General features: G+C 51.2%; 1 protein-coding gene across 3 annotated transcripts in view; it reads right to left on the minus strand.

Annotated features, from left to right (window-relative positions):
- RIN3 (Ras and Rab interactor 3) overlaps positions 1-27,980 on the minus strand; it is a 107,239-nt gene that overhangs the window by 10,126 nt on the left and 69,133 nt on the right. For all 3 annotated transcript variants that reach the window (XM_084792664.1, XM_084792665.1, XM_084792666.1), the window contains exons 5-7: positions 21,844-21,935; positions 10,182-11,678; positions 5,962-6,270 (exon numbers count right to left, since the gene is read on the minus strand). In XM_084792664.1, the coding sequence (XP_084648790.1) occupies positions 5,962-6,270; positions 10,182-11,678; positions 21,844-21,935 (1,898 nt within the window). The remainder of the gene's footprint in view (positions 1-5,961; positions 6,271-10,181; positions 11,679-21,843; positions 21,936-27,980) is intronic.

A 27,980-nucleotide genomic window follows, 5' to 3' on the forward strand; every position in this document is an offset into this window, starting at 1 on the left:
CATATGGCCCCGTCAGGAGGCAGATGACAAAGTTGGTCTTCATTGGCAAGCTGTTGGCTCTACACCCAACCTTCTAGGTCTATGAACATAGCCCTTGGTCAAAGCCAGCTGCAACTTCAGGCATAACTTAAGGGCATGGAGGGCAGCCCTTCAGCCTTCAAAGCCCTTTCTGCATTTATATTAGTTTATTATGTTATAATACTGTATTATATGGGTCTTCACTTAGGTTCCTTCTCGCCTTCCCACCTTCCCTGAGGGGGCTTTCATGTACTCTTCTCACTACAGGAATGGGTCTCCTTGCCTAGCACTGGATGCTCCAGAGGTGGGTTATGACTTCTCTGTCAGACAAACAGAATATGAATCGGAAAGCCTAACTGCTCTTGCCAGGTTCTGTGACGCCTGAAAGAACCCCATAGCTCCCAGGTATGAGGGATGCTCTCTAGCTAAAGCCATCTGTTTCCTCAACTCCCCAGCCTACCTGGCCCAGGACCCTCAAACTTGCACTCAAATGCTCTCCCCAAACCTGAGGCTTGCTCAGCATGGCCAGCTGCTGCAGTGAGTGCAACGCAGGTTTGGCACAATTAGGGGGAAATGTGTGTGTTCAGGGGTCAGGGGAAGCACCCGACAACTGATGGGGTGCATTCTGGCCGGGTCTACACAGGTGTGACAGCAGTTACCTCTCAGGAAAGGATGGCATGACCAGCTATGTTTGCCTCCTGTGTCTCCAAGTGTAGCCTTCTTCTTTTTACTGGTTCTATTGGTCCCGCACAGCAGGGCTATTTTATTCTCATTTAAATGGGCCATACAGGTTGGGCATGAACTTCTCTCTCTCCTGTGTGGAGATGAAGGAGAGACAGGTGATGGGCTTCCTGCTCGGAGAGGAGGGCCGGAGGCCTAGGGTGGGTGTGGGTCTAGGTGGTCCAAGGTCTAACGTAGGGTTCTTTAAGCCTGAGAGGTCAGAGGTCTAGGAGCAGTGCTGGGCACCTGTGGGAGGCGGGGGAGGGGAGGGGAGGGGGGAACTTTCTGAGGGTAGAGGTGGGCTCAGGCCACAGGCAGACAGGCATGAGCTGCTGGGAACATGGAAGGGAGTGGGGTGCGATAGAGACTGGGGGGGGCCTCGTCTTGAAATCACTAGTGTCAAATCTGAAGAGGATTTGAGTCAAACTGAGATGCAGCTATGGATGTATCACTCAGGGGCTGGAGAGATGGCTTGCTCAGCAGTTAAAAGCTCTAGCTGCTTTTCTGGAGGACCCGAGTTCAATTCCCAGCACCCACACAGCAGCTCACAACGGTCTGTTTCTCTCGGGGGGGGGGGGGGGGCTGCACTCTCATAGAGACATACATGCAGACAAAACACCAATGCACATAAAATAAAAGTAAATAAAAAACCAGAATGTATCACTCTATGTAATAGTGCTAGTTGTAAACTCTATAGAATCTATAGTCATGCCAGGCGTGGTGGCGCACGCCTTTAATCCCAGCACTCGGGAGGCAGAGGCAGGCGTATCTCTGTGAGTTTGAGGCCAGCCTGGTCTACAAAGTAAGTCTGGGACAGCCAAGGCTACACAGAGAGACCCTGTCTTGAAAAACTAAAACCCAAAAAACAAACAAAAAAACCCAAAAAAGTAAATATTAAAAAAAAAAATTCAGTGTAGTTGAAGAAAAGAAAAGGCCCTTGAAACATAACATGTTAAAGGAAGCCAAACACAGCGATTGTTATATGTGCAATTAATTCCTAAGCCTTTCTGAGTCCCTCAAGGACCTTTACAGATCAGTGGCAACTTGTGATTCAGTTAGAGATGCTATATCCGGAGAAGCTTACACAGGGACACAGCCACAGCTGTCACAAGAGGGCCCCGCAGCCTGGCACTCCCATAGTCTGTAATATAGATTCAGCACAGCACTAACTGGGGAAAGGTCCAGATATATAACTTATGTGATTTAGAGGGGAATGTGTGTGTTCAGGGGTTGGAGGGACGCACACGACAATTGCTGGGATGAGTTAACTCATGAGTGTACCCAGGCATCCATGTTTCAATGAACCATTTACACTCTAACGGTCAGTTTCAAATGACAGGTCAAAACCAAATGTCCTGGTCTGGGGAGATGGCTCAGTCAATAGAGTGACTGCTGTGTGAGCATGAGGACCTGGGTTCTGATACCCTGAGCCCATGGGGAAAGCTGAGCATGGCGTGCATGCGTGTGTGCACATGCATGTGTGTGTGTGCATGCGTGTGTGTGTGTGTGTGCGCGCGCGTGTGCATGTGTGTGTGTGTGTGTGAGAGACACAGGTTGAGGGACCTCTGAAGCACACCAGTGGGTCAACCAGCCAAATCAAATTGATGGGAGACTCAGGTTCACTGATACTGTCTCAAAAAACCGAGAAGGCTGAAAGAAACTGAAGACAGAAGACGCCTCTACTCTGCCCACCCTCTCTCTCCTCACCCCCTTGAAATTTCATTTCAAATAAAACCCCTCTCACCTGGGCTACAAGTAATAAATGGGATCATGTAGGAGAGAAGCAGCCCAGTAACCTTCACACGCTGGTGAAGGCGGTGCTACGTAGGCGACTACAAAGGCCTGGGATGCTCAGAGCGAGCTCAGGGCTTGCAGCTTCTGCCCTTTCCTGGCTCTCTGGCCTATTCCCGCTCCTGGATTCTTGGCTGTGCCCTTTTCTTAATAAACGGTCTCTATTTCCATTACTATCCATGTGTCCTGGTTCAGTTCTTTGTTCCAGGGTATAAGGACGTGGAAGGTTCAGTTGGTGTTCTCTGGACTCTAATCCACGCCCATAATAGCTCAACCTCCTCATTCCCAGGAACATGGTGGGCAGACGGTGGCCTCTGTAGCCTACCATCAGAACATATGGACTTGAGGTCTCACATAGCCTGAGAATGGGGAAACTGAGGTTGCGGGGGCAGGGTAGGTAACCCCACAGCCCCTGGATAACCCCATAGTTTCTTAGAGGCTGTCTAACCCAGGCACAGCACCCACATGGTGTCCTCACTGAGGCCCCATAGGTTTACCTTCCGAAATTAGGGCACAGAAGTAGGTGTTCAAACACAGCACCACGTGTGTGGGTGTGGGTGTGGGTGGGTGGGTGGGTGGGTGCGAGATCTGCTTCCTCCTAAGTGAGGAAGTTCTGAGTGGGGCAGCCCAAGATAGAGTTACAGCCACTGGGCTCCTATTCCAGGGTTCAGCCTGGGTCAAAGAGATCTCACTGCCTACTGATAAGATGCCCACTGGCTTCTGGTCCCAGCCCAGACCTTGCCCAAGCCTCATTGTTAGGAAGGAGCCTCTGGCCTGGGCTGCCTGACATCTCATGTCCCCACTGGGTCTGTTCCACTATTCTTCCTACTGTATAGCTGTCCCTCCAACCCCCCAGTAATACTGTCTTCTTCATTTGGGTCTCCTCAAAGTGGGAGAGTCTCCACTAGTCCCTGCTCTCAGGCAAGCTTGCAATAGCTGGATTCATGGGTAAGCGATGCTCACGGTGTCTGAATGTCCCACTCTGTGTCAGGCTTTGCAGAAGAATTTCAGGAAGCCACAGCCTTCAGGAAACTTCAGGGACTTGGAGAATGAAACGGCCCTGTTTCTGCCTCAGCAGAGTCCTCGGCCTAGCTTTGCCCTGAGTCCTGCAGGGCCTGTGGGAAATGATCCCACAGTTAGAAATAACTGCATGGGTCAAACATTACAGTTAGCATCTGGTGATGCATTAACCACAGTCTACCTGAGCCCCAAAGAATGCACCTCCTTACACAGGAGGAAACTGAGGGTGGTGCCTCCACCTCCTGGACAGTCATGCAACTAGATGCATCCGCACCCAGATAGACATTCGGGTCTAGTTTTTTATGTCCATCCCTTTCTGACTTAACCAAATTGAACTGTTTCTCCCACACACCCATGCAGGATGCCCAGGCCTGCCACTCCTGCTCCTCTTATAAAAGAAGAGACATTTCTAGCTTGTTTCAATCAGCCACAAGGGGGCCCTGACCTCCAATATCCTATTGGGGGGTGGTCAGGCATTCTGGGTGCCCTCCCTGGGTCCTCCGCCTCTGGGGCAGACTGTGCTGCATGAAAGAAAGGCTCTGAGTTCTGGAGGCTGCCCATGGCTGCTGCCGTCCTTCCTTGGGCATTAAAAAAATTATTTATTTACTATGTATATAGTATTTTTCCTGAAGAGGACACCAGATCTCATTATAGATGGCAGTGAGCCGCCATTTGGTAGCTGGGGATTGAACGTAGAACCTTTGGAAGAACAGCCAGCATTCTTAACCTCTGAGCCATCTCTCCAGCCCTTCGTTGGACATTTTAAGGCGGGAATCAGTTGTGCTCACAGCCTAGCCCCGTCTCCTGGTTTGAAGACTATACAAGACCCCTGGCCCCCAAAAAGAAACACTCTTCCTGATACCTTGCTTCTGACTGCACATCTCCATGACAACACAGCCATCACACAGCTTATCCCTGTGTGGCGTGTGCCCTTCAGGAACTCAAGTCATTCTCTCACAGTTGCAAGACACATATTGGTCCTAGGCAAGAAAGGGCCCCCCGACCTGGAGTTGCAGCCTCTTCCAGGGCATTGAGGGATGCTGGCCAGTATAAGGGAACCTTGCTCCATGCCCCAGTGTCATGCCAACGATTGCTTTCTGTTGCCAGAGGGGGCCAGCTGACCTGCTCATCCCTGAGAAACATGGAAAGGAGGAGAAGGAGGAGGAGTCTCCCAGCCATCCCCAGGCATGGACCCCACTGGGTCAAAGGACACAGCTTGTTCCTTATAGCTGCAAGGGCCCAACTGTGGCTCGGACCCACTAGAATCTTGGCTTCTCTCATCATAAAGAAGCTGGGACAGATAAGTGAGTCATCCCAGGCCTCACAAGCGGTAAGGGGCAGACCAGAAATCTGAAGCCAGCCTGCAAGGTCACAACTGTGGTAATCGTCTCACCCGCCATGGCCGCCATGAACAACTACACAGGTGGCCATCTGTACCAGGACATCCAGCTAAAGGGCTGGGTGAGGAATGAACTCCAGGCAGCTTTTTATTCCCTGTGGAGTATGGGTTCCTCTGTCTGGGTACGTAGAGGTGGGTACTCAGGTAAACTGTGGTAAACTGGCTACAAATGGTCTCTGATCCCGCTTGCTCCCTTCTTCCCTTCCCACCCACACCCCTTGCAATGCGACTTTGAAGCTTTTAGCATCCAAAGAGGATGTGTGTTTTGCCCTTCAAGTCTGGGTTCATCTTGTGACTAGATAGGCCAGTGCAGGGTGTCAGGCTGTCACGATGCCAGCTCTCAACAGGCTCTGCTCACTATCCTAGACTCTAATTGGTCACAGGCATAAACGGGGGCCAACACATTGGAGGATTAGGATGTTATGGCCCTGAGGCCCATCCAGATAGCCTACATCTAGGTACCCACCAACAAATGGGCCTGGCCATCTTTCATCAGCTGCTCCCACAGACCAGCTTCTCTGTGGTCCAGTGAGCTACTATCTACAACACTGTCACAGCTGAACCTGTTTCCTCCCCGTTTATACATGCTAAAGAGCCAGCATTATTTCCCAAGAAGGCGAGCTTTATGGCAGTGGGGTCACTGCAGATGTGGCTGGCTAAGATGAAATCACACTGGAGTAGGGCAATTCTGATCCACTGTGGCTGTCGCTTGTGTCCTCGTAAGAGGGAAATGCGGGCCCAGAGAACACTTGGGAGATGCTGCGATTTCAGGCTTAGGAGTGAGGCTGGATCAAGTCCTAGCCCATGCATGGAGAGAGAACAGGCCTGTCCCACTTCGATCTTGAACTTCTAGCCTCCAGCATTGAGGAACAGTGGTCCTGTGTTTGAGTCACCACATTTCAGTGCTCCCTGCAAACTCACAGGGTGCCTTTTCCCCCTGATGCACAGGGCCACAGGCATGGCTAGGTTATTGCCTGTCTTGAGGGCAGCAGGAGGCACCTCCTCCTACCTACCTGGGTTGCCGAGGGCCATGGAGTCATAGATGAGCTTGCATGTCTTCAGCAAGATGGAGATCTTCTTCCCGGGCGAGTAGGCCTTGTGCATACTGCTCAGCTTCTGCAGGATCTTCTCCATGACGGCCACCTCGGGCACGCTGGTGGTCACACCCAGGTCGGTGGTGGTGGTGGCCAGGATCACCAGCTGGTTCTCCTTGAGCTGCTGCAGGGAGCCATCCCGGCTGTGGATCTCCAGCAGGCTGGCGTTGATGGCCTCCTTCAATGGCTTCAGGACACACTTGTACAAGGCTGACTCCACAATGGCCTCTGTTGGGGGGGGGAGGTGAGAGCAAAACGGTGAGAAAAGCAGCTTTAAGGGCCCTCCCACCTGGCCCTGCTGCTGGGTAGCATAGCCCTTTGATCCTTGGCTCCTTCTTAGCCTTGTAATAGTCCTGGCACCAGCACCTCTGATAACTAACATCCCTAGCCTCTCCAACACTGTTTTCTCCAGGGTTGGGAACAGAGCCTGCCTAAAAGCACACATTTCAGAAGGCACTAGACATAGTGTAGTTATGCAGTGTACATTCTGAGAAGCTATGTACTAAGGGTTTGGGTGCTGTGTAAATGCCAGGTATAATTAATCCTTGTTTTTTTAAAAGATTTATTTATTTATTATGTATACAACATTCTGCTTGCAGGCCAGAAGAGGGCACCAGATTTCGTTATAGATGGTTGGGAGCCACTATGTGGTTGCTGGGAATTGAACTCATGACCTTTAGAGGAGCAGTCAGTGCTCTTAACCTCTGAGCCATCTCTGCAGCCCCAATTAATCCTTTTTTTTTTGTTTTGTTGTTGTTGTTTTTTTTTTCGAAACAGGGTTTCTCTGTGTAGCCTTGGCTATCCTCAACTCAGTTTGTAAACCAGGCTGGCCTCGAACTCACAGCCATCCGCCTGCCTCTGCCTCCCAAGTGCCGGGATTAAAGGCATGCGACACCAACCACCCGGCTAGAAATAATCTTAATGCCTCTGGCACTTCTCAAATCCAGGTGACTTGCATTGTCACTTATATATACTCTATTTGGCCGTACTGCTTCCCCAGCCTGCCAGGCCTGCCTTTGCCCCTGGGCTTTCGTCTTGCGCTTCCCTTGCTACACAGCCACTTATACAGCCTGTCCTTTGCCATCCAGATATCACTGGAGTCAAGCCGCAGCCTTGATCAACCTGTGGCATGGGTGTTAGGGAGCTTGGATGTCATGTTAACTGGGACACGTATGTAACGATGCCTCTCTAACAACAGCCAGTGTATGCTCTGATGGGGCAGGTGGAGGCTAAGCAAGGCTTCGACTCGTGTCTGCTCAATACCATCGTGGTGACTATTGAGCCAACACGGGGGGGGGGGGGGGGGAGGGGGGCTGAAGTCCTGTCTCTGCGCAGAGGAGGCTGGGTGGCTCTGCTCTATTGCAGGGGATAGAGGTTGGGAGCCTGTCCTGTGCCTCCTTTGGCCCCTTCACCAGGAGCACTCAGGCTGCTTGTCTCTCTCGCTTGCCACCCTGGGACCACTGTCACCCTGACAAGGTCCACCCGATACAGACTTCCTTTGCTTTGTCTTGGTCAGCTATACTGGTGTGGTGGTTTCACCCTCATAGGATCTAGCATCACCCTGGAGACAATCTCTGGGCACATCTGAAAGGCAGTTTCAGGATTAGGTTCACCAAAGTGGAAGACCCAGCATTCCATTCTGGACTGGGGTCCTAGAACGAGTAAGAAGGAGAAAACGGCCTGAACACCAGTGTTCATTTCCTCTTCCTGACTGTGAATGCAGCATGACCAGCTGCCTCACGTGCCTGCAGCCATAACTTCCCCACCACAATGGATCACGTCCTCAAGCTTGAAACAAAAGGAATCCTTTCCTCAGAGTTGCTTTCACCAGGTGTTTTGTTACAGCAGCAGATGGTTAACTAATACAACTGGCCCTGCCCTGATCCATGACTGGAATGGCTCTGGATTACCATTCCCTCTTTATAACTCAACCTGTGCCCTCTGGGATCCATCCCTTCTAGGCCAAATCCTCAGTGTGACTTTCACAGCCTGGCATACTACCCTGTCTATAGTGTCGTCTCTGCCTAGAAGAAGCTCCCCACCCCCTTCTCCTTAGGACATGGGTCTTATCCTCCTCTGTTCAGGCACACATGTCTGTGAGGCTTGACCACAGCTTCCTCTGGGCTGCTCTGAGATGTCCATGTCCTTCTATGTTCTTCTATGGCCTTCACAGCCTCCTGCTCTGCACACTGCCTGAGTTCTTCCCTGGCACGATCTAATTCAGTCTCAAGGATATATGTGTTGCTGGGTCCCAGACATCTGCCTTCATCCCACATTCTCCCCAGACTGTAGACTCAGTCTCGGCAGGCTTCACCTGTCCCCTCCTGGATGTCCAGTGAGGCGAGAGGCCATCTCTCTGACACTGAACCCTGTTGGACCTTAGGACTAGTAGCTATGGCCTCCCAGGAATGCTCACACCGGCCCTCATGAGGCCAGCTAGGTCTTTGCCTACTTCCATGGACTAGATATGTGCCCAGTGTTCCATTGTGCTAGCTCCTGCCCAACCTACTTGCCTCCAGTGCACCATGTCCTGATAGTAGCTCTGCTTGCCTCTAGTCTCTCTGCTCCTACTCAGCTCAAGGACCAGAGCCATGCTGTGCACACGTGAGGCCCTGGCACTCCTGCCTTGAACCTGCCATCTTGCAGAAATGATAAAGCTTGGGGTCCATGATGCTGTGGCCCTCCTCTCCCAGAGCCTCCACACCTCACTTCCTGCTGTCTTTACACTTATGTCACCTTGCTTTATGGCTTCCTGTTTTTCTTGCAGATTACCTGGCACTTGTCAGAATGAGCGTTCTCTGAGGGCAGGAGGAACTTGTGACTAGCTTGCTGCCATTTTCCCCCCCAGTATAGCATGTGAGGAGCTGGAGGCATAGTGCTCTGACAAACTCCTTCCACAGCTCACTTCCTCCCCAGACAAGCTTTGTAGGCCAACGCTCGGGTCTCTGGGAGGTGGTTAATTGTTAGTGGAAAAAGTCAGGGGTTTGCGTTGGTGGCATTCTCAGGAGCCACCCTGCGCATCCTGCCCAGGTGAGCCCTCCACCCCTGGTGGGGTACACACATAGCTATAGCCTCCTGAGGAGGCAGCTGCCAGCCATAGACGTCAACACACCACCTACCACCTGACTACAGGGCCCTAATACTGTGGCCTCGCGACTGTATTAGGAGCCATCCATCCAAGGTCAGTCTCCCTCGGGGAATGTGATACTTGACACTCTTTGTTTGTTTGTTTGTCTGAGACAGGGTTTCTCTGTGTAGCCCTGGCTGTCCTGGATTCACTTTGCATACCAGGCTGGCCTTGAACACACAGTGATCCATCTGCCTCTGCCTCCCAAGTGCTGGGATTAAAGTCGTGCGCCACCACGCCTGGCGACACTCTTTTTCCTTGAACTATGAACCACCTCATGTAGTATCTCAAAGCATCCTTCTTGTGTCCAGAACTAATTCTCTTAATTACTGGGGAGGGGGGAGGAGGAGGAGGAGGAGGAGGAGGAGGAGGAGGAGGAGGAGGAGGAGGAGGAGGAGGAGGAGGAGGAAAGGCTCAGGACCACAAGGAGGCGGTGCCTGGAGGGGCAGTAATGCTTATCAGGTAATTCCAAAATCTCTCAATCCATTTTTTACTTCTCTTTTTGTTTTGCTTTTTGAGACTAGGTAGCCCAGACTGACCTCCAGCTCGCTAAGTGGCTGAGGTTGGCCTTGATCCTCCTGCCTCCACTTTTCAAGTGCTGGGACTACAGAGGTAAGTGCTGCGATGCCCAGCTATAGCACTGTGGTCTGCCTGGGTCTTTTCGTTATTTACACAGATGTGTGGGTGGCTGCAGGGAAAAACAACACCTGTCACCATGAGCCCCAATCACAGAGAGGTTTGTTTGATAGCGATGCTGGCGGGGGAGGGGAGGGGGGGGGCTGGTGGGCTGTTTGACAGGAATGGTCAGGAAATGGGGCTGCCTTGGAGCTGGCTCCCAAGAAGTGGAGCCTGAGAGAGGGAATTGGGGCCAGGAAATCTGTGGCTGGGCAGTGGGAGGAGGGGGAAGACCGAGGACATAAGCCAAAGGACTTCAGGGACTGGTCTGTGTCCAGGGGCATCTGGGTGTACATACGCACCACTTTCCCTCCCACCCTTCCAAGCGGGCACTGACCGAGTTCCTCCTCTGAGTGCAGGGCCGGGTCCACCAGAGCTTTGAGTTCGGTGCTCTGTAGCAGGTAGCTCTTGAGCTGGGTCATCATGGTGCGTATCTCCTGTAGCATCTCAGTGCTAGAAGTCTGGCGGGCCATCATCTCTAGGCTGTACACTTTGTAGTCCTGCACCAGGCTGCCAAAGTAGGAGCCCTTGTCCTGCGCCAGCTCCACCACCTTCTTATACAGCTTACGGTCACTGGAGAGGAAGACGTGGAAGACGCTGGCAAAGCTCACGAAGCTGAGGCGGTGGCGGGCCTTGTCCAGGATCATCGAGGGCTTCTTCTTCACGTTGGGGCTGCTGAACTCCAGCTCCTCCTCCGCACTGCTGGTTGAGTAGGAGTCCTGGTCAGCGGCTGAGGCAGGCACCCCTAGGCTGTCTGAGAGTGAGGCCAGGGAACCCTTGAACTCTGGAGAGCTATGGGGACAAGCGCTGGTCTGGGTGTGGGCGGTCTGCATCCCGCTGGCTTGCGGGGCAGGAGTCAAGCCTTCCCAAGGTGCACCAGGCGCGGCTGGCTTCTCAGTGGATGCCTCCTGTATGGGGTGCTTGGGGCTTTCCAAGGGACTGAGAAGGGTTGGGGCCAGTTGCCGGGAAACCCGCTTCTTCCTAGGGGGCGGGACTGGAGGCTGTTTGGCTTTCCCAGCAGGCGCTGGTATGCTGTCAGCATGGCTGGCTTTGGCCTCTGTGTCCTGGGCTTTCTCTGTGGTCTTTGGAGGCCTGTCCCCAAGGCTACTCACGGGGCCCTGTGGAGGAAGGCTGAGGGAGGCTGTTCTGGAAATGCCTGGGTGGTCCCTGTCTGTTGTAGTCCCCACATTCTGCCTTTCCAGAGACACCCTCTCAGAAATGCGCCTTCTGGGAGGAGCTGCTGGAAGAGTCTTTTTCAAGGGCAGCGGAGGGGGTGGGGCTGGCTGCAAGGGGCTAGGAACTGCCCCAGGCTTCTTCTCGTCCTCCCCAAAGGGGCCCAGGCCTGCAGTTGGGCGTTGGAGACTCTCGCAGGCTGCCATGGGTGGTTGGTTTGAGTGGCCTGGGGGACCCGGTGCATGGGGTGCAAGGTGAGAGGTGGGTGTTAGGGGGGAGTTGGGCAAAGGACCAGCAGGTGCAGGGGGTACAAGAGGCACCGGAAGCCGAGCAGGGCCGGTAGGAGGAAGGGTGGGTACCGGGGGTGGAGGTGGGGGACGACGTGGAGACCCCTTGGAGGTGTGTGAGGTAGCATCCGAGGTGGCAGGCACTAGGCGTGGAGGGCAGCTTCCGGAAGGCGGTGGAGGTGGATCGGCAGGTAGGATGCAGTCCTCAATGAAAATAGGGTTCACAAACCACAGGCGGTCATTTCCCACCGACAGCTCGATTTCACAGGAACAGTTTGCGTAATGGGTTGTGGGCCGGAGGCTGGAGGCTGCGGGGGCCCCTGGGGCTGGCTCTGCAGGGCCTCTTGGAGGGTTCAGCGAGGAGTCCCAGAAGCCTGAAGAAAAGCAGAACAGAGAGGCAGGCGTCAGCCCTCCTCCACCTCCTAGCAGTGGGGGAAGGAAGGGCCCTTGCTTTTGGGTAGGGTTGTTTTCCCTTCTTGGACTCTTAAACTTCTCCCACCACTTCCTGTCTAGAGGGGAAGTCCCCTGTGCACACCCCCCCCCCCTTTCCCTGCAGAGGGTGGAGTAGAGGTGGGAGGGGACATGAGATGCCCAGCTTCAATTCTGTGACCCTGTGAGAGCTTGCCTTGGAGAACACCTGTGATTCGGGTGGGGGTGACTATGACTTTGGGCATGTGGGAGAAGGGCACGGTGTGGGTAGAGGGAACAAAGTTGGGGTTTCTGCAAGCTATCCAACTGGGTACCCTGGGAAGATTGTCTCTTAGGTCTTAGTTTAGCTGTCTCTTCAGTGAGTGCATTAACAGTAACACCACAGAGTTGTAGGAGGGAACCCTATGGTAGAGGGGATGGAACTAGAACTTACTAGAACTTACTGTGGCCACTACAGTTGGGCGCACACAAGAAAAGGCGACCAGAGAATTGTGGGACCTGTAGCTGTCCACTGCAGGCTGCTGTGACTTGGGAGGACCCTGATACAAACTGAGGAACTAGGCTATTGGGCAGGTGAGAGGACACAGCGCCTACCTCTGAGCAAGCCCTGCCCTGCTGGGTACCCAGCCAGTCCCCATAGCCTCATCTGTGACCAAAGTCATCAAAGCGAGACTTGACTTGAGAGATCTTGGCCTCTGGGTACCATATCCCAGCAAATACTCAAAGATGCTCAAGGCCTCCCCAAAGACACAGGGTTATGACTTCTGGAGAAAAGGCCACTTTGAGCTCACGTGAGTGGCTTCATATGGAGAGAAAGATAGGACTCAGGTCCTGTTCAGCGTGATCACTTTAAGGGTAGGAAGGGCATGAGCCAGGCTGGGGGCAGGATTCTTGGGAGATTGGTGGGCACACCCTTTCTCCGATGATTCCTCAGTAAGACACCCATGCAAAAGAGTGCCAAGGGTGCCACCAGGAACCGACAGTCGGGGTTTGTGTGGTGGGCCAACCATGGGCTGTAGTAGTAACTGGGGCTGTCTTGATGATCTCTGGTCATAAGCCCTGTCCCCGCTTTACAGATGAAAGCAAGTGACACAGGGAAAATGTATTCATCTGAGGTCACAGGGTGCTAGAGGTTGAACAGGTCAGACTAGCCTGCTCCTGTACTGCAGGCTCCTTCTGAGGGGCTTCCACTACTTTCCACTTCGGTTGCTCTGCCTGCTAGTGTGTGGATGGTGGCTTTTAGCAGGCTGGTGGCTCTTACCCCAGCTAGCGATGTGGTAAGAACACAGCAAGCACCTTTGTTTTTTTTTTTTTCCTTGTGGTACTGGGCATTGAACCCAGGGCCTCCTACATGCTAGGCAAGTGCTCTACCACTGAGGTATAACCCCAGCCCTTAACAACAACAACAATAACAACAACAACAACCATTTTCAAGTTTTGAGACAGGGTCTCTCTCTCTGAGTTGCCCAGGCTGTTCTGAAACATTGAGTTTTCCTGCTACTGTTTCCAGAACAGCTGAGATTATAGACCTGTACCATTAGGTGTGGCTACAACAGGCTCTTGATGGTGATGTGAAAGATGTCACAGGATGTCAGGGGTTTGCAGAGTCAAAGTGTGCATCAGTTCTAATGATGGACATGCTCAAGGACACCCTGGTGGCCTGAGGCTGTATGCCCATCAGGATGAGCAGGGTACAACCCCAGGCTAGAAACAAGCTGTGCCTACCCAAGAGTGAGCAAGCACCTCTTACGGGAAGGAGCATTGTACTCACTCTGGAGCCCTGATCTAGACAGGCTCCACTACACCTGGCAGCCAGCCCAGAAGACCCAGCTGTCACCACAATAACAAGATGATGACCTTTCATGTATTTCTACAATATGCAAAGCTCCCTGCACATCACAGCCACAGGCTAAGAAGTGATCAGGTTAGGCCTTCCCACATCCTGAGGGCCACTCTTCATGATGGCCAGGTGGTGGCTTTGCCTTTCAGATTAGCACCTGACCCCTGAGGGACCAACTCTTGGTGCTCAGAACACACAGATGCTGTACACACTGGAAACATGTGCCCCTGTCTATATAAGCCTGGCAGAGCAGTCCAGTCCCCTTGAAGCCTTCCTAGCGAGGAACATCAGGCAGCTGGGATTACAGTCCCGATGGTGAAATATTAAGCAGTCTCAGGAACCTGAGCTCAGCTCCCTCTGTGCTCATGTCACATTCCCTTAAGACATAACTGCCATCTGAGTGGCTTCACCCAGCAGCTGATGAAAACAGATGCAGAGACCCACAGCCAAACATTAGGCGGAGCTCTGGGAAACTTGGGGAAGAGGGGCAGGATGGATCGAAAGAGCCAGAGAGGTCAAGGACACTACAAGAAAACCTACAGAACCAACTAAGCCCATAGGGGCTCACAGAGACTGAACCACCCACCAGAGAGCGTGCATGGGATGGGCCTAGGCCCCCTACACATATGTAATATGTGCAGCTTGGTTCTCATGGGAGACCCCTAACAGCAGGAGCAGGGGCTGCCTCTGACTCTGTTGCTTGCATTTGGATCTCTTTCTTCTGACTGGACAGCCTTGTCTAGCTTCAACAGAAGATGTGCCCAGCCCTACTACACATGATATGCAAAGAAGGGTTGTTATCTATGGGAGGTCTCTCCTTCTCTGAGGAGAAAGGTAGGGGGGCATAGGAGAGGGGAGGGAGATGGGGGTGCTGGAAGGAGTGGAGGGAGGGGAAGATCCAGTCGGGATGTAAAGTAAATTAATTAATGAATGAAAAAAAAAAAAAGATATGTGGATGAAGGACAAAGCCATGGGGTAGCTGGCCCATCAATGCTACGCATGCTGTCCAATCGTTGCTTGCCTAGATTACTCAAGCCTGTGAGATCTGCCCCTGTAGATCTTTTCTAGAATCATCTACTGAATCTTCACTCCGTCTGCCACTCACTTCTTACTGGACACAACCTGTGTTGCCCTACCCTTGGGTTGTGGCTGGTGCTGTTCCCTCTCCTTGGAATTATTTTCCTCCCAGTCCACCAGGTTCTTACTAATCTTTGAAGACTGGAAGGTGATAGGTCATGTTGTCTGGAGGAAATTTCCTGATGTGTGCAGGATGCCTGTGTCCCTTAGTCCTACTGTGTACTCTGACTACAGGGACCACCATCCGGACTGCCATCCCACGCTTTTGTCTGAGCACTCCAGCACACTCTGGGCTACCAGAAAGTGGTACTGATGCCTCTCCTGTGCATGCATCGCCAGCCTTGGGGTGATGCTTCAATGAGCAGAGGGGCGGGTCATCAGTACCCAACAGTAGTGAGTGAATCAGCGTAGTCAGGGTGGAGGCGGCATTCTAGGGGGTGGGGCACACTGGCAAAGCTAGCAGGCTAGGTAGGGACAAGCGGAGAAATGGGAGATGAGACATTGAGAGGGAGGGGAAAAAAAGAGAGGGTGACCATCTCCAGATGGGGAAAGACTGACAGCCAGCTCATTATCGGTCTAGACCTGGTCCCCAGCAGGCACAGAATAGGACACATTTCGATAGCATCTCCCACGTGTGGAGCAGGCACTGGGGCCTCAGGGAACAGGTCCAGAGCTCAGGATTTTGCTTGCTCTACCCTCCCCCCCACCCCCCTGCAGGACAGGAATGATGGTTATACAGGGCACAGGCTTACTTCCAGGGGAGGGTGATGCTGGGCCTGGGGCTGGGTGAGGGAAACATTGGGGCAGCTCAGGGATTTATATTAAAAACAAAACAAAAACAAGAGAGCCAAGGCCAGAGAAGTGGGAGCCTGTGTCATGCAGCTGTTGGCGGAGCTGTGGGCACCTGGGCCTAGTGGCACCATGCCAAGCCTTGGCTCAGTCACCCAAGTTCCAATAAAGAAGAACCTGTCCCTTTAACTGAAGGAGCCATTTTGCTGGCACCAAGGCTCTCTGAACCCAGTGCCTCTTGTCAGCTTCAACCCCTGCAGTGCTCAGAGGACCTGGAATGTGCCAGATGTGTAGGACCGTGGTACCTGAGGGCAAAGTAAGGATTTGTGAGCCATGGAGTGGTCAGGAAGCTCAGGGAACTCAGGGAAGACTTATTTTTGTTACATCCAAAGATGGGTTGTTGGACCGTCATTCAAAGTCAAATGTTTTGTTTGGTGTGGATACAGGTGCATGCAGGGACATGTGTGTATGTGTACAAGCTGGAAGGTAACTTTGAATGTTGTTCCCCCAGGACCATCGAGACTCCGTTTCTCATTGGTCTGGAACTCACAAAATAGCTAGTCTGGCTGGCTGGGAACCTATCTGTTTTTCTCCTCAGTGGTGGGACTACAAGCGCAGGCCACCATGCCCAGCTTTTAAAATGTGGGATTTAGGGTTCAGATCAGGTCCTCAGGCTTGCATGGCAAGCACTATCTCCCCAGTCGCCACCCCGCCCCCCAGTCTCAAGATTTAACTGATCTTTACTAACTAGAAATACTCTCATTGTATGCTATAAAGGAAAAAAAACAAGGCACACACAAACTTGAGGGAGCTTCACAGCACATGGCTTCCCTGTCTCTAAAACACCAAGGGTCCACATGCCTCAGGCATATTTGAGAACCACTTACTACACACAACGCCTTTCCTCTTCGCATTTAGCATCAGTTGCAAATGCTCAGTGCTGAGTTCAGCCCTGTGTTAGTTTTGGGGGGGGGCGGGGCGGGGGCGAAGGCCCTCCGCTAGCCTAAGACTCTTGCATTCAGGATGACATCACTGATAGCCCGCACTGTTGAATGGTGGCATTTCCGAGTCTAAGCTTGGCTATTCTTATGTCAGCACGCGAACAATCCCCCAGGAGGCATCCTGTGGTGCTGAGGCTGCGAGAGAAGAGCTTTGCCTTGGTGACATCATCCCTGTCTGAACCGCAGGGATTAGTCTCCTCATTCGAACCAAACCAAAACCAAAAGCCAGGACCATGAGATGCAATCAGTGACACAGAACAAGGAAATATGCCTCAAAAACTAAGCATAATTGTGGGACCATCGGGCACCACTGAATATCGAGTAAGTGCCGTTGAATAGACACTTCTTGTCTCTGGGTATGAGAAAAACAACTGAAAATCGCACATAGGTTCACACAAAACAGCAAAAGGCAAGATAAGAGCTGTATTTTTGCAGCAGTAAAGGGTTTATGCGTGATTTTTCCGCCTCATCTTTTTCTGGCTTGTCAGTTAAAAAGAAACCCATAACACGCTGGGATTTCATAATAAAGAAAACGATGTCATAAAAAGAAGTGCTCAGAGGGTACAATACAGAGGGAGGGCTCGCTGGTGTCCCTGTCTCAACATCGAATCCAGCCCCCCTCCCTGCAATATGGCACCCTGTTATTTTCCACTGGAGCCAGAGAAAGGGGAGAAGGGAGCTGAAGGGGGGGGGGAAGAGGTGAACAGGGCTGAGAGGATCAGATGGCAGTGGGTGCAGACAGAGGGCACAGAGGCCCCACTTAGAAAGACCCAAGTGTAGCTGGGCATGGTGGCGCACGCCTTTGATCCCAGCCCTCGGGAGGCAGAGGCAGGAGGATCTCTGAGTTCGAGACCAGCCTGGTCTGGTCTACAAAGTGAGTCCAGGATAGCCAAGGCTACACAGAGAAACCTTGTCTTGAAAAACCAAACCAAACCAAACCAACCAAACAAACAAACAACCAAACAAAAAAAGAAAGACCCAAGTGTGAATCCAGCTCCTATTACATCCACTTACAGGAAGCTTTATAGTCTACCTCCCTCTACCATCTCAACTGGAACATCAGCCACATAATAACTCACCTATTTTAAAAAAAAATTGCTGCTGGGGCTGGAGAGATGGCTCAGAGGTTAAGAGCACTGGCTGCTCTTCCAAAGGTCCTGAGTTCAGTTCCCAGCAACCACATGGTGGCTCACAACCATCTATAATGTGATCTGCAGGCATACATGCAGGCAAAACACTATATATAATAAATAAATAAATCTTTAAAAAACAAAAATAAATAATTAAAAAAATTCCTGCTGACTTTAATATATTCATAGTTGCACAACTGTCAATGTGATAAATTTTAGGGCAGTTTTTTTTTTTAATAGTCACTGCCTCACCCCCCAAGAAATTCATGCCCATTAATCAGTCACTCCCCGTCCAGTGTTAATGGTTTGAATGTGAAACATCCCCTGCAGGCTCTTGTGTTTGAACATTTGATCCCAGCTGGTGTGATCCTGGTCGGGGTGGTGCAGCACTTTTTGGAGCTGGGGCCTTGCTGGAGGAGGTGGGTCGCTGGTAGCTGGGCCGTCTACGGCTCTCCCTTGCTTCCTGGTGGAGATGTGAGGTGTCCCAGGTCTACATTCCCTTTGCCAAAAACTCTCGCCATGATGGCTTGTCTCCCCTTAAACTGTGAGCCCGAACAGGCTTCTCCTCCCTTGAGTTGCTTCGGATAGTTTATCACAGGGGTAAGAGAAATGATTGACACGGCCTGGCAACCACTAACTTGCTCTCTGGGCCTATAGATTTGCCTCCTTGGAGCACATCTACAGTGGAGTCTCACATGTGCTTCTGAGTCTGGCTTTTTCCACCAAACATGCTTCCATCCATGTGGGACCATGAGCCAGTGCTTTGTTTCTGCTTATAGTTGAGAAAGCTGTTTAGATTCCTCTAGTCCCATGGCTTCAGGCATCGTGTATGTGTGTGTGTGTGTGTGTGTGTGTGTGTGTGTGTGTGTAAAATGAAATGATAAATGGATGTGCCTGTGTCAGTGAATTTGCCTCCCATTATGCCTTTGGGTCTCCTGGAAACACTGACTGGAGCAAAGGAACACTTGGCCTCAAGATCTCCCTCCCACCCACCCAAAGCTGGTTAGTGGTTGTCCCAATTTCCCTTGGAGATGCTTTTGAGGAACAGTGGCCAGCTAGGGATGGGGCTAGAGGCGGAGGTTGGTAGGTGGGAGCAAAACTCAGAGCAAGCTGCGGAGCACAAGGGGCCCGGTGGGTGACCCTGACTCTGTTTCTCAGGAATTCTCCATGCAAACTGGAGTAGGTTTCAGCTCTCTGCTGTCATGAGTGTGCCTAATCCTCGAAACAAACAGGCTGCATGGGTCCCAGGATAACTGTGAATGCAGCCCAACATAAAATCATACAGTTACTAAAAACATTATGTGACTTTTTGTTCCCTTGTGTAATTAGTTTGCAAGGTTTTTGTGTGAAACTTTGTAGGTGATAGCCTGTCATTGCAATGGCAGAAGGTTGGGCATCCTGGTAGAGGAGTGACACAATGTACTTAGCACAAAGCCTCAGGCGCCCGTGCCCTTGGCAGATGCTCTTTGCAATTACCATTGGAGCACACAAAGGCTGCAGCTTGCACGTGCCAGGGCCAGGCGCCTGACAGTTTCAGGTCTCCATCTGTTCAGGGGATGGACTGGACAGCCAACCTTTCCTTGGCTCTGGGGAAAAGTCAATCTGCTGTATCCGGCTTTGTGTCTTCAGCAACTGGGGACATCTCATCAGATCAGAACCTTCCAGGTGGTTCCTCAGGTGTGCCACACTTGGCTTTTAATGCCTCATTCTCAGAGGAGTCCTGGCTGGCAGTCTGCACCGCCCCTGGCTTTCTGTGTGGTGACTGCTGGTGCCTAGCTCCCTGCATGCCTGAGGCCACACTCTCTTGAGAGCAGGCCACTGTGTTCCAGCCAGGAATTCAGTTCTCCTGAGCTGAGTGGCTTGTTTCCATTCAGTAGGCAGCCCTAGGCAGTCCCAACAGGAGAGACCTTCAAGTAGCCTTGGAGTCCCAGAACAGGGCCAGTAGGCGTAAGTGAACTTCAATGCTTACTTCAGGTAACTTGGTGGATCAGTACAGCAGAGTCTGTTCAATTAAGGGGCAGTGTAGAGTGATGGAGTGGGTATGAGTTCCTCTCTCACACGTCTGTCCCCAGACGCTTCTGGGAGGATAGCAGCCTGGTCTGGGAAGTGTGTGTGTGTGTGTGTGTGTGTGTGTGTGTGTGTGTGTGTGTGTGTGTGTGTGTGTGTGTGTGTGTGTTCTCTGGTCTGATATCTGTCCCTGACTTCCTCTATGATCTGACTCTTCAGTCTGGCCTAACTTTCCTTTGTTCAGGCAACACTGGTGTCTATTATGCCCAGTGTTTTCTGGTGTTGTGATCAGTTGCAGACCGTGTCCCATGAACAGCTGGTCCTAACTAAAGATGCTTTGTCTACAGACATGTCCTGGCTTCTGGTGCATAAGTCCTGGGCCTCTGCCTCACCACTGGCTGTAGAGGCCACTGAAGCATCTGCCTTAAACATGCTACCCGGTATTATCAGGCAGAAGTAGGACAATTCTGGTCCCCAACACGTGTTGGCTTAGAGTCTCAGCAGCTACCAGCCTGAGATCGTGGCTTCCTCATAGCCAGCACTGATGAGGCCCAGGCCTAGGCCAGCAATGACCAGGTCTATGCCTACAGAGACCTCAGTCAGTATGGCTGGATACCTAGGAAGAGCCCAGGAAGTCTGGGCTGTAAATAAAGTTATGCAAAAGGATGTAAGGTGGGGATGCTCCCAACCCCACCTTAGGGTTGGTTGGCTGGGCAGGAGGGAAGCCGAGGGCACGGTCGGCAGATTCCAGTTTCCCATCACATCTGTCCTGGATAGTTTTATGTTAATTTGATACAAATTAGACTCAGCAGAGAGGAGGGAACCTCAGTGAAGAAAATGCCTCCATAAGACTGGGCAGTAGACATTTTTAAAATTAGTGATTCATGTGGGAAAGCCTAGCCCATTTTGGCTGGTGGTCCAGAGTTCTATAAGAAGGCAGGCTGAGCAAGGCATGGGGAGCAAGCCAGTAAGCAGCACTCCTCCATGGCCTCTGCCTCAGCTCCTGCCTCCAGGTTCCTGCCCTGTTTGAGTTCCTGCCCTGACTTTCTTTGATGATGTGTACTGATGATGATAAAGCTCAGGGCTACCTCTGATGTGATCAATGTGGTTATGGGACCTGGTTGTGCATGGGCTCCTCTGTCTAGTGCCTTCCTACTCTGTGGCTCAGCATGTCTGGGCCAGGGGAGGGGGGGGGTCCCCAAAGTGAGGTTCAGGATCTAGCTTGGCATCACCAGGGGGCATCTCTGCAAAGACTATTGGTGTGATGGTTGGTTCTAATGTCAACTTGCCCCAGATTAGAATCACCCAAATAGGGAGCCTCACCGGAGGAATGTGTCCCTGTTTGCCTTAATTAGTGTGGAAAGATCCACACTAGGTGTGGTGGTACCTTAACAGCCCAGAAGGGAGATTACTCATGCGTTGCTTGCCTGGCCTTCCCTGGGGTGCTGAGCTGATTTACCTTGTCGCAGTTGCCGATTCCTGTGCAGTTATGATAGCAGGGACTTTCCAGGATTCCAATGTTGAGAGGACCAATGACTCTTTTCCAGGAACCCTTGAGTCTTTGGTGCCAGACTGGGGCTGTTGAAGCACCTAGCCTTGTGGGTTGGACAACTATTGGGTCCTTGGCCTCTCCAATGTGAGGCAGCCACTGTAGGACCAGGCTGACTGCCAAGGCACTGGGAAAGCAACTCGCAGGTCCTCAGCCTCTCATGTGTGGGGTTGTTGTTACTCTCTTAGTGTAAGCTACGGGATGCTCATTCTGCTGGTTCCTGTGAGGGCTTGAACAGGAATGGCCCCCACAGGCTCCAGTGTTTGAATGCTTGGTCATCAGGGAGTGGCACTATTTGACAGGAATTAGGAGGTGTGGCCTGGTTGGAGGAAAAGTGTGTCACTGAGGGTGGATTTTGAGGTTTCAGAAACTCAAGCCAGGCCAGGTAGGTGTTTGTCTCTGCCTGCAGCCTGTGGGTAATGGGTGTAGAACCCTCAGCGCCTCTCCAGCACCGCGTCTGCCTGCGTGCCACTGTGCTTCCCTTCCTGATGACAATGGACCAAAACCCTAAAGCTGTAAGCCGGCCCCAAGTAAATGTTAAATGTTTTCCTTTATAAGAGTTGCCCTTGTCATGACGTCCCCTCAGGGCAACCAGGCCCTGACAGAGGCAGTTCTGCTCTAGAGGACCCTGATTAATACATTGGGGGGGGGGGGGGAAGCTTGGTACCCCTTTGCCGCAAAACCTATCTACTCTCTAGTTCTTCAGGCAGGACTTACCCAGGCCCAGGTTGGAGATGGTCTCAAGGTCCAGGAAGCTTCTAGCTTCGAGGATGGCCTGGGGCAGCCGCAGCGTGAAGGGCAGTAAGTCTCTGTGAAGACAGGAAGGCCACAGGTCAGGTACTAGAGGGGCCAGAGTTCCCTTTCCCCAGCATCCACATGGCCAGGCCTATGCCTCACATCCTGTGACTGCTAGGGTTTCTATGTAACTTGGGTGTTGCCCTTGGGACCCAGCGACGGGGCTGCAGCCAAGGGAGCTGTCAGCCAGATCCAGATCTCATGCCAGCTTCAGAGACCTGGAAAGAGCCCGGGGCCCATGGAGAATCCTCTTGCCTCTCCTTCTGTGCCTGGCCCACATTTCCTATAAGCATATTTAGTGACCTCTGACCCTTGCCTTCCACATGGAGGCAGGCAGCAAGCACAGAGAGGTGCCCCGATGAGCATTTAGCTAGGTAGCACCATCTGTTGACTGCAGAGAAATTGTTGCAAGTTCCTTCCAGAGATCGCCAGTAGCCATTCAGCCAGAGGGAAACTGAGGCCAAGAGAGAGGAAGGGATTTTTTCCTCCCTCAGGCATTGCAGTGGGCTGGGGGTAGACAGTGCTGTGTCCTGGTCCTCCAGATTTCCAGCCCAGGGGCTGTCTCTCCAGCCAGGATAGCTGGTCCTGATTTTATGTTTTACCCTGGCATTCAGGGCCTATCTACCTACCATCTTCCAGCCATTTCTCTCCCTCCTTTGTCCTCTTCTCTCTCTTGTTAGCCACTGTGTGAAGGCAGAAATTGACCAGAGGACCAAGAGGGCACAGAATGACAGAGCTCAAGAACAGGTGGCTACCAAGATTAACAGCCTGCTGCACCACTGCCCTCTTCCCCCAGTGCCTCATCCACACTCCCTTCCCAACCCAATCCTAAGCAAAGAAATCTCACCCGTCCACTTGTCATCTACTGGGAGCGCCCCCTGTTGGCCTAGAGAGCTACCTCCCTCCACTCAGGGCATCACAGCCTCTCCGTCTCATTCTCCTTTCCCTGTAACCCTAAGTTGGAGGCTTCTAGATCCTGGCAGGGGTCGGGCCATGTCTCAGGTCTTGGAATCCCCTTGCTGTGCATTAAATACCATGGTGGGCAACAGAGCTATTCACAACGGGGCATTGAGCTGAAGAACAGCATCAAGAGCTGCAATGGGGCTGAAGAGGGTCCTCACAGCAGGGGACCCACAGACCACACTACACCTGCTTGAGGCCTCTTGGCTAGGTAGCTCTGCTGGTGGCTTCTGTTAGTGCCCCCCCCCATCCTCCCACAAAGCTTTCATGGGGGGAAAGAAAATACTATTGAGGGGTGGCTGTGGCACATTTGGGGTTCTTTTTGTGAGGTCCCAGGGGTGGCTTTGGCTACTTCACTGTTAGACTGGATGGCACTGCATCAATCTTCAGTCATTATCATGTGACCCTGGGAACTTCTGATGTCATCTGTCCATCCCTCTACTCAAGTCTGGCTCCGCCCCATTCTGGATAGGTCCTGAGGGTCCTTCTCTGGTCTTAAGGCCCTTCCCCAGATCTCCAGTTTCAAAGGTTGGCAAAATTCATCTCCCATTACCTCAGTTTAAATGGACTCTCTAGTTTGTTGGTGTGTTTTTGGATGGTTCCTGTTCCCAGAAAAATGCCTCTCACAGTGGCCAGCAGAGGTCGCTCAATTCTCACCCTGCCAGTAATCTAATGCTGTCTTTCCTAGGATGCTGATGGGGACCTAGCCTCAAACTTGAACAGAGGGGGACAGCTTAGGCGCTGCTTCACCTCTGTAGGAAGCTCTTCAAATGCTTCCGGGCCCTGTCCCTGCCACAATATACCCAATGCCCTGTAGCCAGCACACCTTGTTCCTAGGCTCCTGTCCCCTCAACTTGTATCTGCTTAGTTTACACACAAGCGTCAAAGCTACACCATGTTCTTCTTGTAGGTTTCTAGGACCCTCTGGATCCTTCTATTTACCCATTCTCCCATGCTTCTCTCACCTAGAGTCCCAATAGGATGTCCTCCCCTCTGTCCCACTTTCCTGGTGAGTGAAGACTTTCATGAGACATATCCCTTGGGCTAGTGTGCAGATATAAGTGAGCATATAGCATTTGAGTCTTTCTGCTTCTGGGTTAACTCACTCATTATGATCATTTCTAGTTCAATCCATTTGTCCACAAATTTCGGGAATTCTTTGTTTTTAATAGCTGAGTAGTATTCCATAGTGTATATGTACCACAGTTTCTTTATCCATTCTTCTACTGAGGGACATTTAGGCTGTTTCCAGGTTCCAACTATTATGAATAAGGCTGCTATGAACATGGTTGAGCAAATGTTCTTGTTGTGTGCTGGAGCATCTTCTGGGTATATTCCAAGAAGTGGAATAAAAGAAGAACATTAAGATGGGCAGATCTGGGCCCAGGGGTCCTCCTCAAACTATGGCACTAGCCAAGGATAATACGTGCAGTAAACTTCAAACCCCTACCCAGATCTAGCCAATGGACAGGACATTCTTCACAGTTGAGTGGAGAGTGGGGACTGACTTTCACATGAACTCTGGTGCCCCATATTTGACCACGTCCCCTGGGTGGGGAGGCCTGGTGGCACTCCAAGGAAGGATAGCAGGCTACCAAGAAGAGACTTGATACCTTGTGAGCATATACAGGGGGGATGTAACCCCTCAGTAACAGTCATAGGGGAGGGGAGTAAGGGGCAAATGGGAGGGAGGGAGGAATGGGAGGATACAAGGGATAGGATAACAATTGAGATATAATATGAATAAATTAATAAAATATATTTTAAAAAACACCAAAGCTACACCATGGCCCTCCTCTCCCTGTCAGACCTAGTTGTCAATGGTTTCATCACCCAGTTCCCCACTCCCCACCCTGGGGTGGTGGTGGTGGTGGTGGTGGTGGTGGTGGTGACACTCTTTCTATCCAGGAGAGCACACAGGATGGGAGAGCTGGCCAACATCACGATGACAGCACAGCAGCCTCATGGGCAGGCGATTATTCCAGCTTTACAGTGTAACGGGGCGTTCAGAAAGGTTGAGATAATTGCCCGAGACCACTTTTTCAGCTAAGAAAATACCTTTATCCAGGATCACACACCACTTGTTATTTAATTTGCCTCTGTTTTCCTACCCAGTCCTCATAATTTGCCTGAGATGTTGACAACGCTGTTGTCTTCTCTTTTTAAAGTGGTAGACTTTGGATGGCTGGTTAAGATATCTCAGTGGACAAAGGTGCTTACAGCCATGGATGGTGAATTAAGATCCCTGACCCACACAGGGGAAGGAAGAGTCCAATCCCACACACTGTCCCCCATGGTGGCACCACAGCATGTATACCCAGACAAACAAACAAACAAACAAACAAACAAGAAAGCAAATGTAATAACGATGTTAGACTTTGAGGTAAGGGGTGGGAATGGAGCATCGGGTTTCCCATTTGGTAGGCACATGATCTACCACTGAGCTACATTCTAGCCCTGGAGTCTGTGTTTGGTTTTCACGCAAGAGTTTTATTGGGAAGGGAAGGAAAGGCTGCCTCAGAGTGGGGACAAGACACACACACACACACACACACACACACACACACACACACACACACACACACACAGGGGGGGGGGGGGGGCGGGGGGATGTAATGGCCTTTTTCAAGGATACATGTGTTGCATTTGGCAGTTGGTGACGACATGGCTGCTGGTGCTGAGTCACTGAGGGTGGGGGTGAGTAGATAGGGGAAGCTGGTTTCTAACATTCCTTCCTTTGTTTTTGTTTTTGTTTTTTGTTTTTATATTCTTTTCTCCTGAGACAGGGTTTCTCTGTGTAGCCCTGGATATCCTGGACTTGCTTTGTAGACCAGGCTGGTCTTGAACTCACAGTGATCCGAGGCAGGTGGAGCTCTGTGAGTTCAAGGCCAGCCTGGTCTACAAAGTGAGTCCAGGACAGGCAGGGCTACACAGAGAAAACAAAACAAAACAAAACAACAAGAAACAAAACCATATTTGCTAAAACAGAGTTAGATGTTACCCAAGTGTTTAAAATAAAATGTGCCTGTGCTTCCTCCTCAGACTTCCACCATCAAGACTCTAGCAAATGGCTTACCTCCCTAACCCTTCTCTGCATATAACTATTTTCAAAAATAAACTGGCAGGGTGTGGTAGTGCACACCTTTAATCCAGGCATGCAGGGGGCAGAGGCAGATGGGTCTCTATGAGTTCAAAGCCAGCCTGATCTACAAAGAGAGTTCTTGGACAGCCAAGGCTACCCAGAGAAACTCTGTCTTAAAAAACCAAAAGCCAAAACAAGACCAAAAACAAACAAACAAACAAACAATCCAACCAACAACAACAAAAATGACAGCTGCTTCTCCAGCTTGCTTTTTTCATTCAATAAGAATAGTAGCTACCACTGAAGAACATTCTGGTCCATGCAGGAACACTCCCCTTTTCTGAGCCTCCAAGCACTGCATGGGGCGGCTCGTGTGTTTTCGTCTTGGGATGGGCATCTAACCTTGTTTCTTCTTTCTTTCATTCTAGAACACAGTTTATGCTTCCTTGGGTTCTCGTTTAGCATTTTCCACAGTCTCTCTCTCTCTCTCTCTCTCTCTCTCTCTCTCTCTCTCTCTCTCTCTCTCTCTCTCTCAAATGATCTCAACGAAGCAGGTACTTTTCCTAGACATATTTCATAGCTAAGAAACCTGAGGCTCAGGGACCAACTTAGAAACGCCAGTGTATAAACCTGAATGCAGATTGGGTCTAAGGTCAGACTCTTTTAGTAACAAAGACCCAAAACTATTTGCATAGTCTCATTGGCCCAAACAACACTGCAAAGAAGAGTTTTAGTTCCTGGTGATTCTGCCCTCGGCGAGTTTTTATTTTGGGTAGATTCCTAGTGAGCATGCTAGGTCACAGGTACAATACTTCACGATATGACAGCGTTTGCTACACTGACCCCTTTATCCCAAGCTTGTGCCCATCATTCACCAACAGAAATGGTCCCCAGTTTATGGTACTTTTGTCCTTTCAATTCTAAGTACAACAACCGAACAACTCACTTAGTGGTGGCCTCTGTCGGTGACTGACAATGACATGCAAATTGTCCAGTTTTGGGTTTGGCAACTAAAGATGATTTAGCACAGTGTGAAAGGTGGGGAAGGCAGGCAGCCAAAAACAGGCTTCGCCACACAAGCCTGTGAACACTGTGGGTTTTGGGGTAACACTAGGAAAGGCCCCAGATGGGGTGCTAGGGCAGTGGGCAGCACTCAGTACTACTGATGTAGAACAGAGCTCCTCAACCTACCAACAACTGAAACCCAAAGGGACAGTGTCCACTTCACTTGACCATGTCTGTCTGTACTCTGCAGACTTCCTTGATCAAAACTTCTGGGGAAAGGCTAACCATGTAGGCTTCTGTCCAGGCCCAAAGGTTAATGGCAGGGGCCTTGGAGAACCCACATTAGCATGCACGCATGTGAGTGAGCCTGTGTGTGTAAGCCTACTAATAAACAGTACCCTTAGAATTTGCATTTTGAACACAGGTTTGGGTGGAGGTGATGTGGGTGGGATTCACAGCTCCCCCCTCAAAATAAAGGCTACCAAACAGTGAATTAATCAAACTTACAGATGCTCTGTATGTACACATGCGTATCTATTTCCTTATGAGCTATAAAGCCCAGTAAAAGGCACCACAGAGATAAGAGATTTTGAAAGTGGGATCTTCACATTAGATGTTCCCTTACTTTGGAGGGCTGGCTTACACACCTCTGGGTACCTATGCCCCTCTCCAAAGGTCCCTGTTCTAGCTAAAGCTTTTTACTTTTGGCCAGGCTATGTAAGAAACACAAAGCAGCCAGTAGTACACACCTTTAATCCCAACACTTGGGAGGTAGAGGCAGGTGGATCACTGTGAGTTCCAGGCCAGTCTGGTCCACAAAGCTAGTCCAGGACATCCAGGGCTACACAGAGAAACCCTGTCTTAGAGAGAGAGAGAGAAAAAAAAAGGAACACAAAGCAACGCACACACACACTCATACACACGCACATTAGACTTTTTCTCTTGTGGGTGTATGACTGCATGAGTGTGCATGCACACCTCCCTACCCTCCTATGCACACAATCTCAACAAC

Source organism: Acomys minous (genome assembly GCF_964271855.1).
Source record: "Acomys minous genome assembly, chromosome: 8".
In the NCBI taxonomy this organism is placed as follows: domain Eukaryota; kingdom Metazoa; phylum Chordata; class Mammalia; order Rodentia; family Muridae; genus Acomys; species Acomys minous.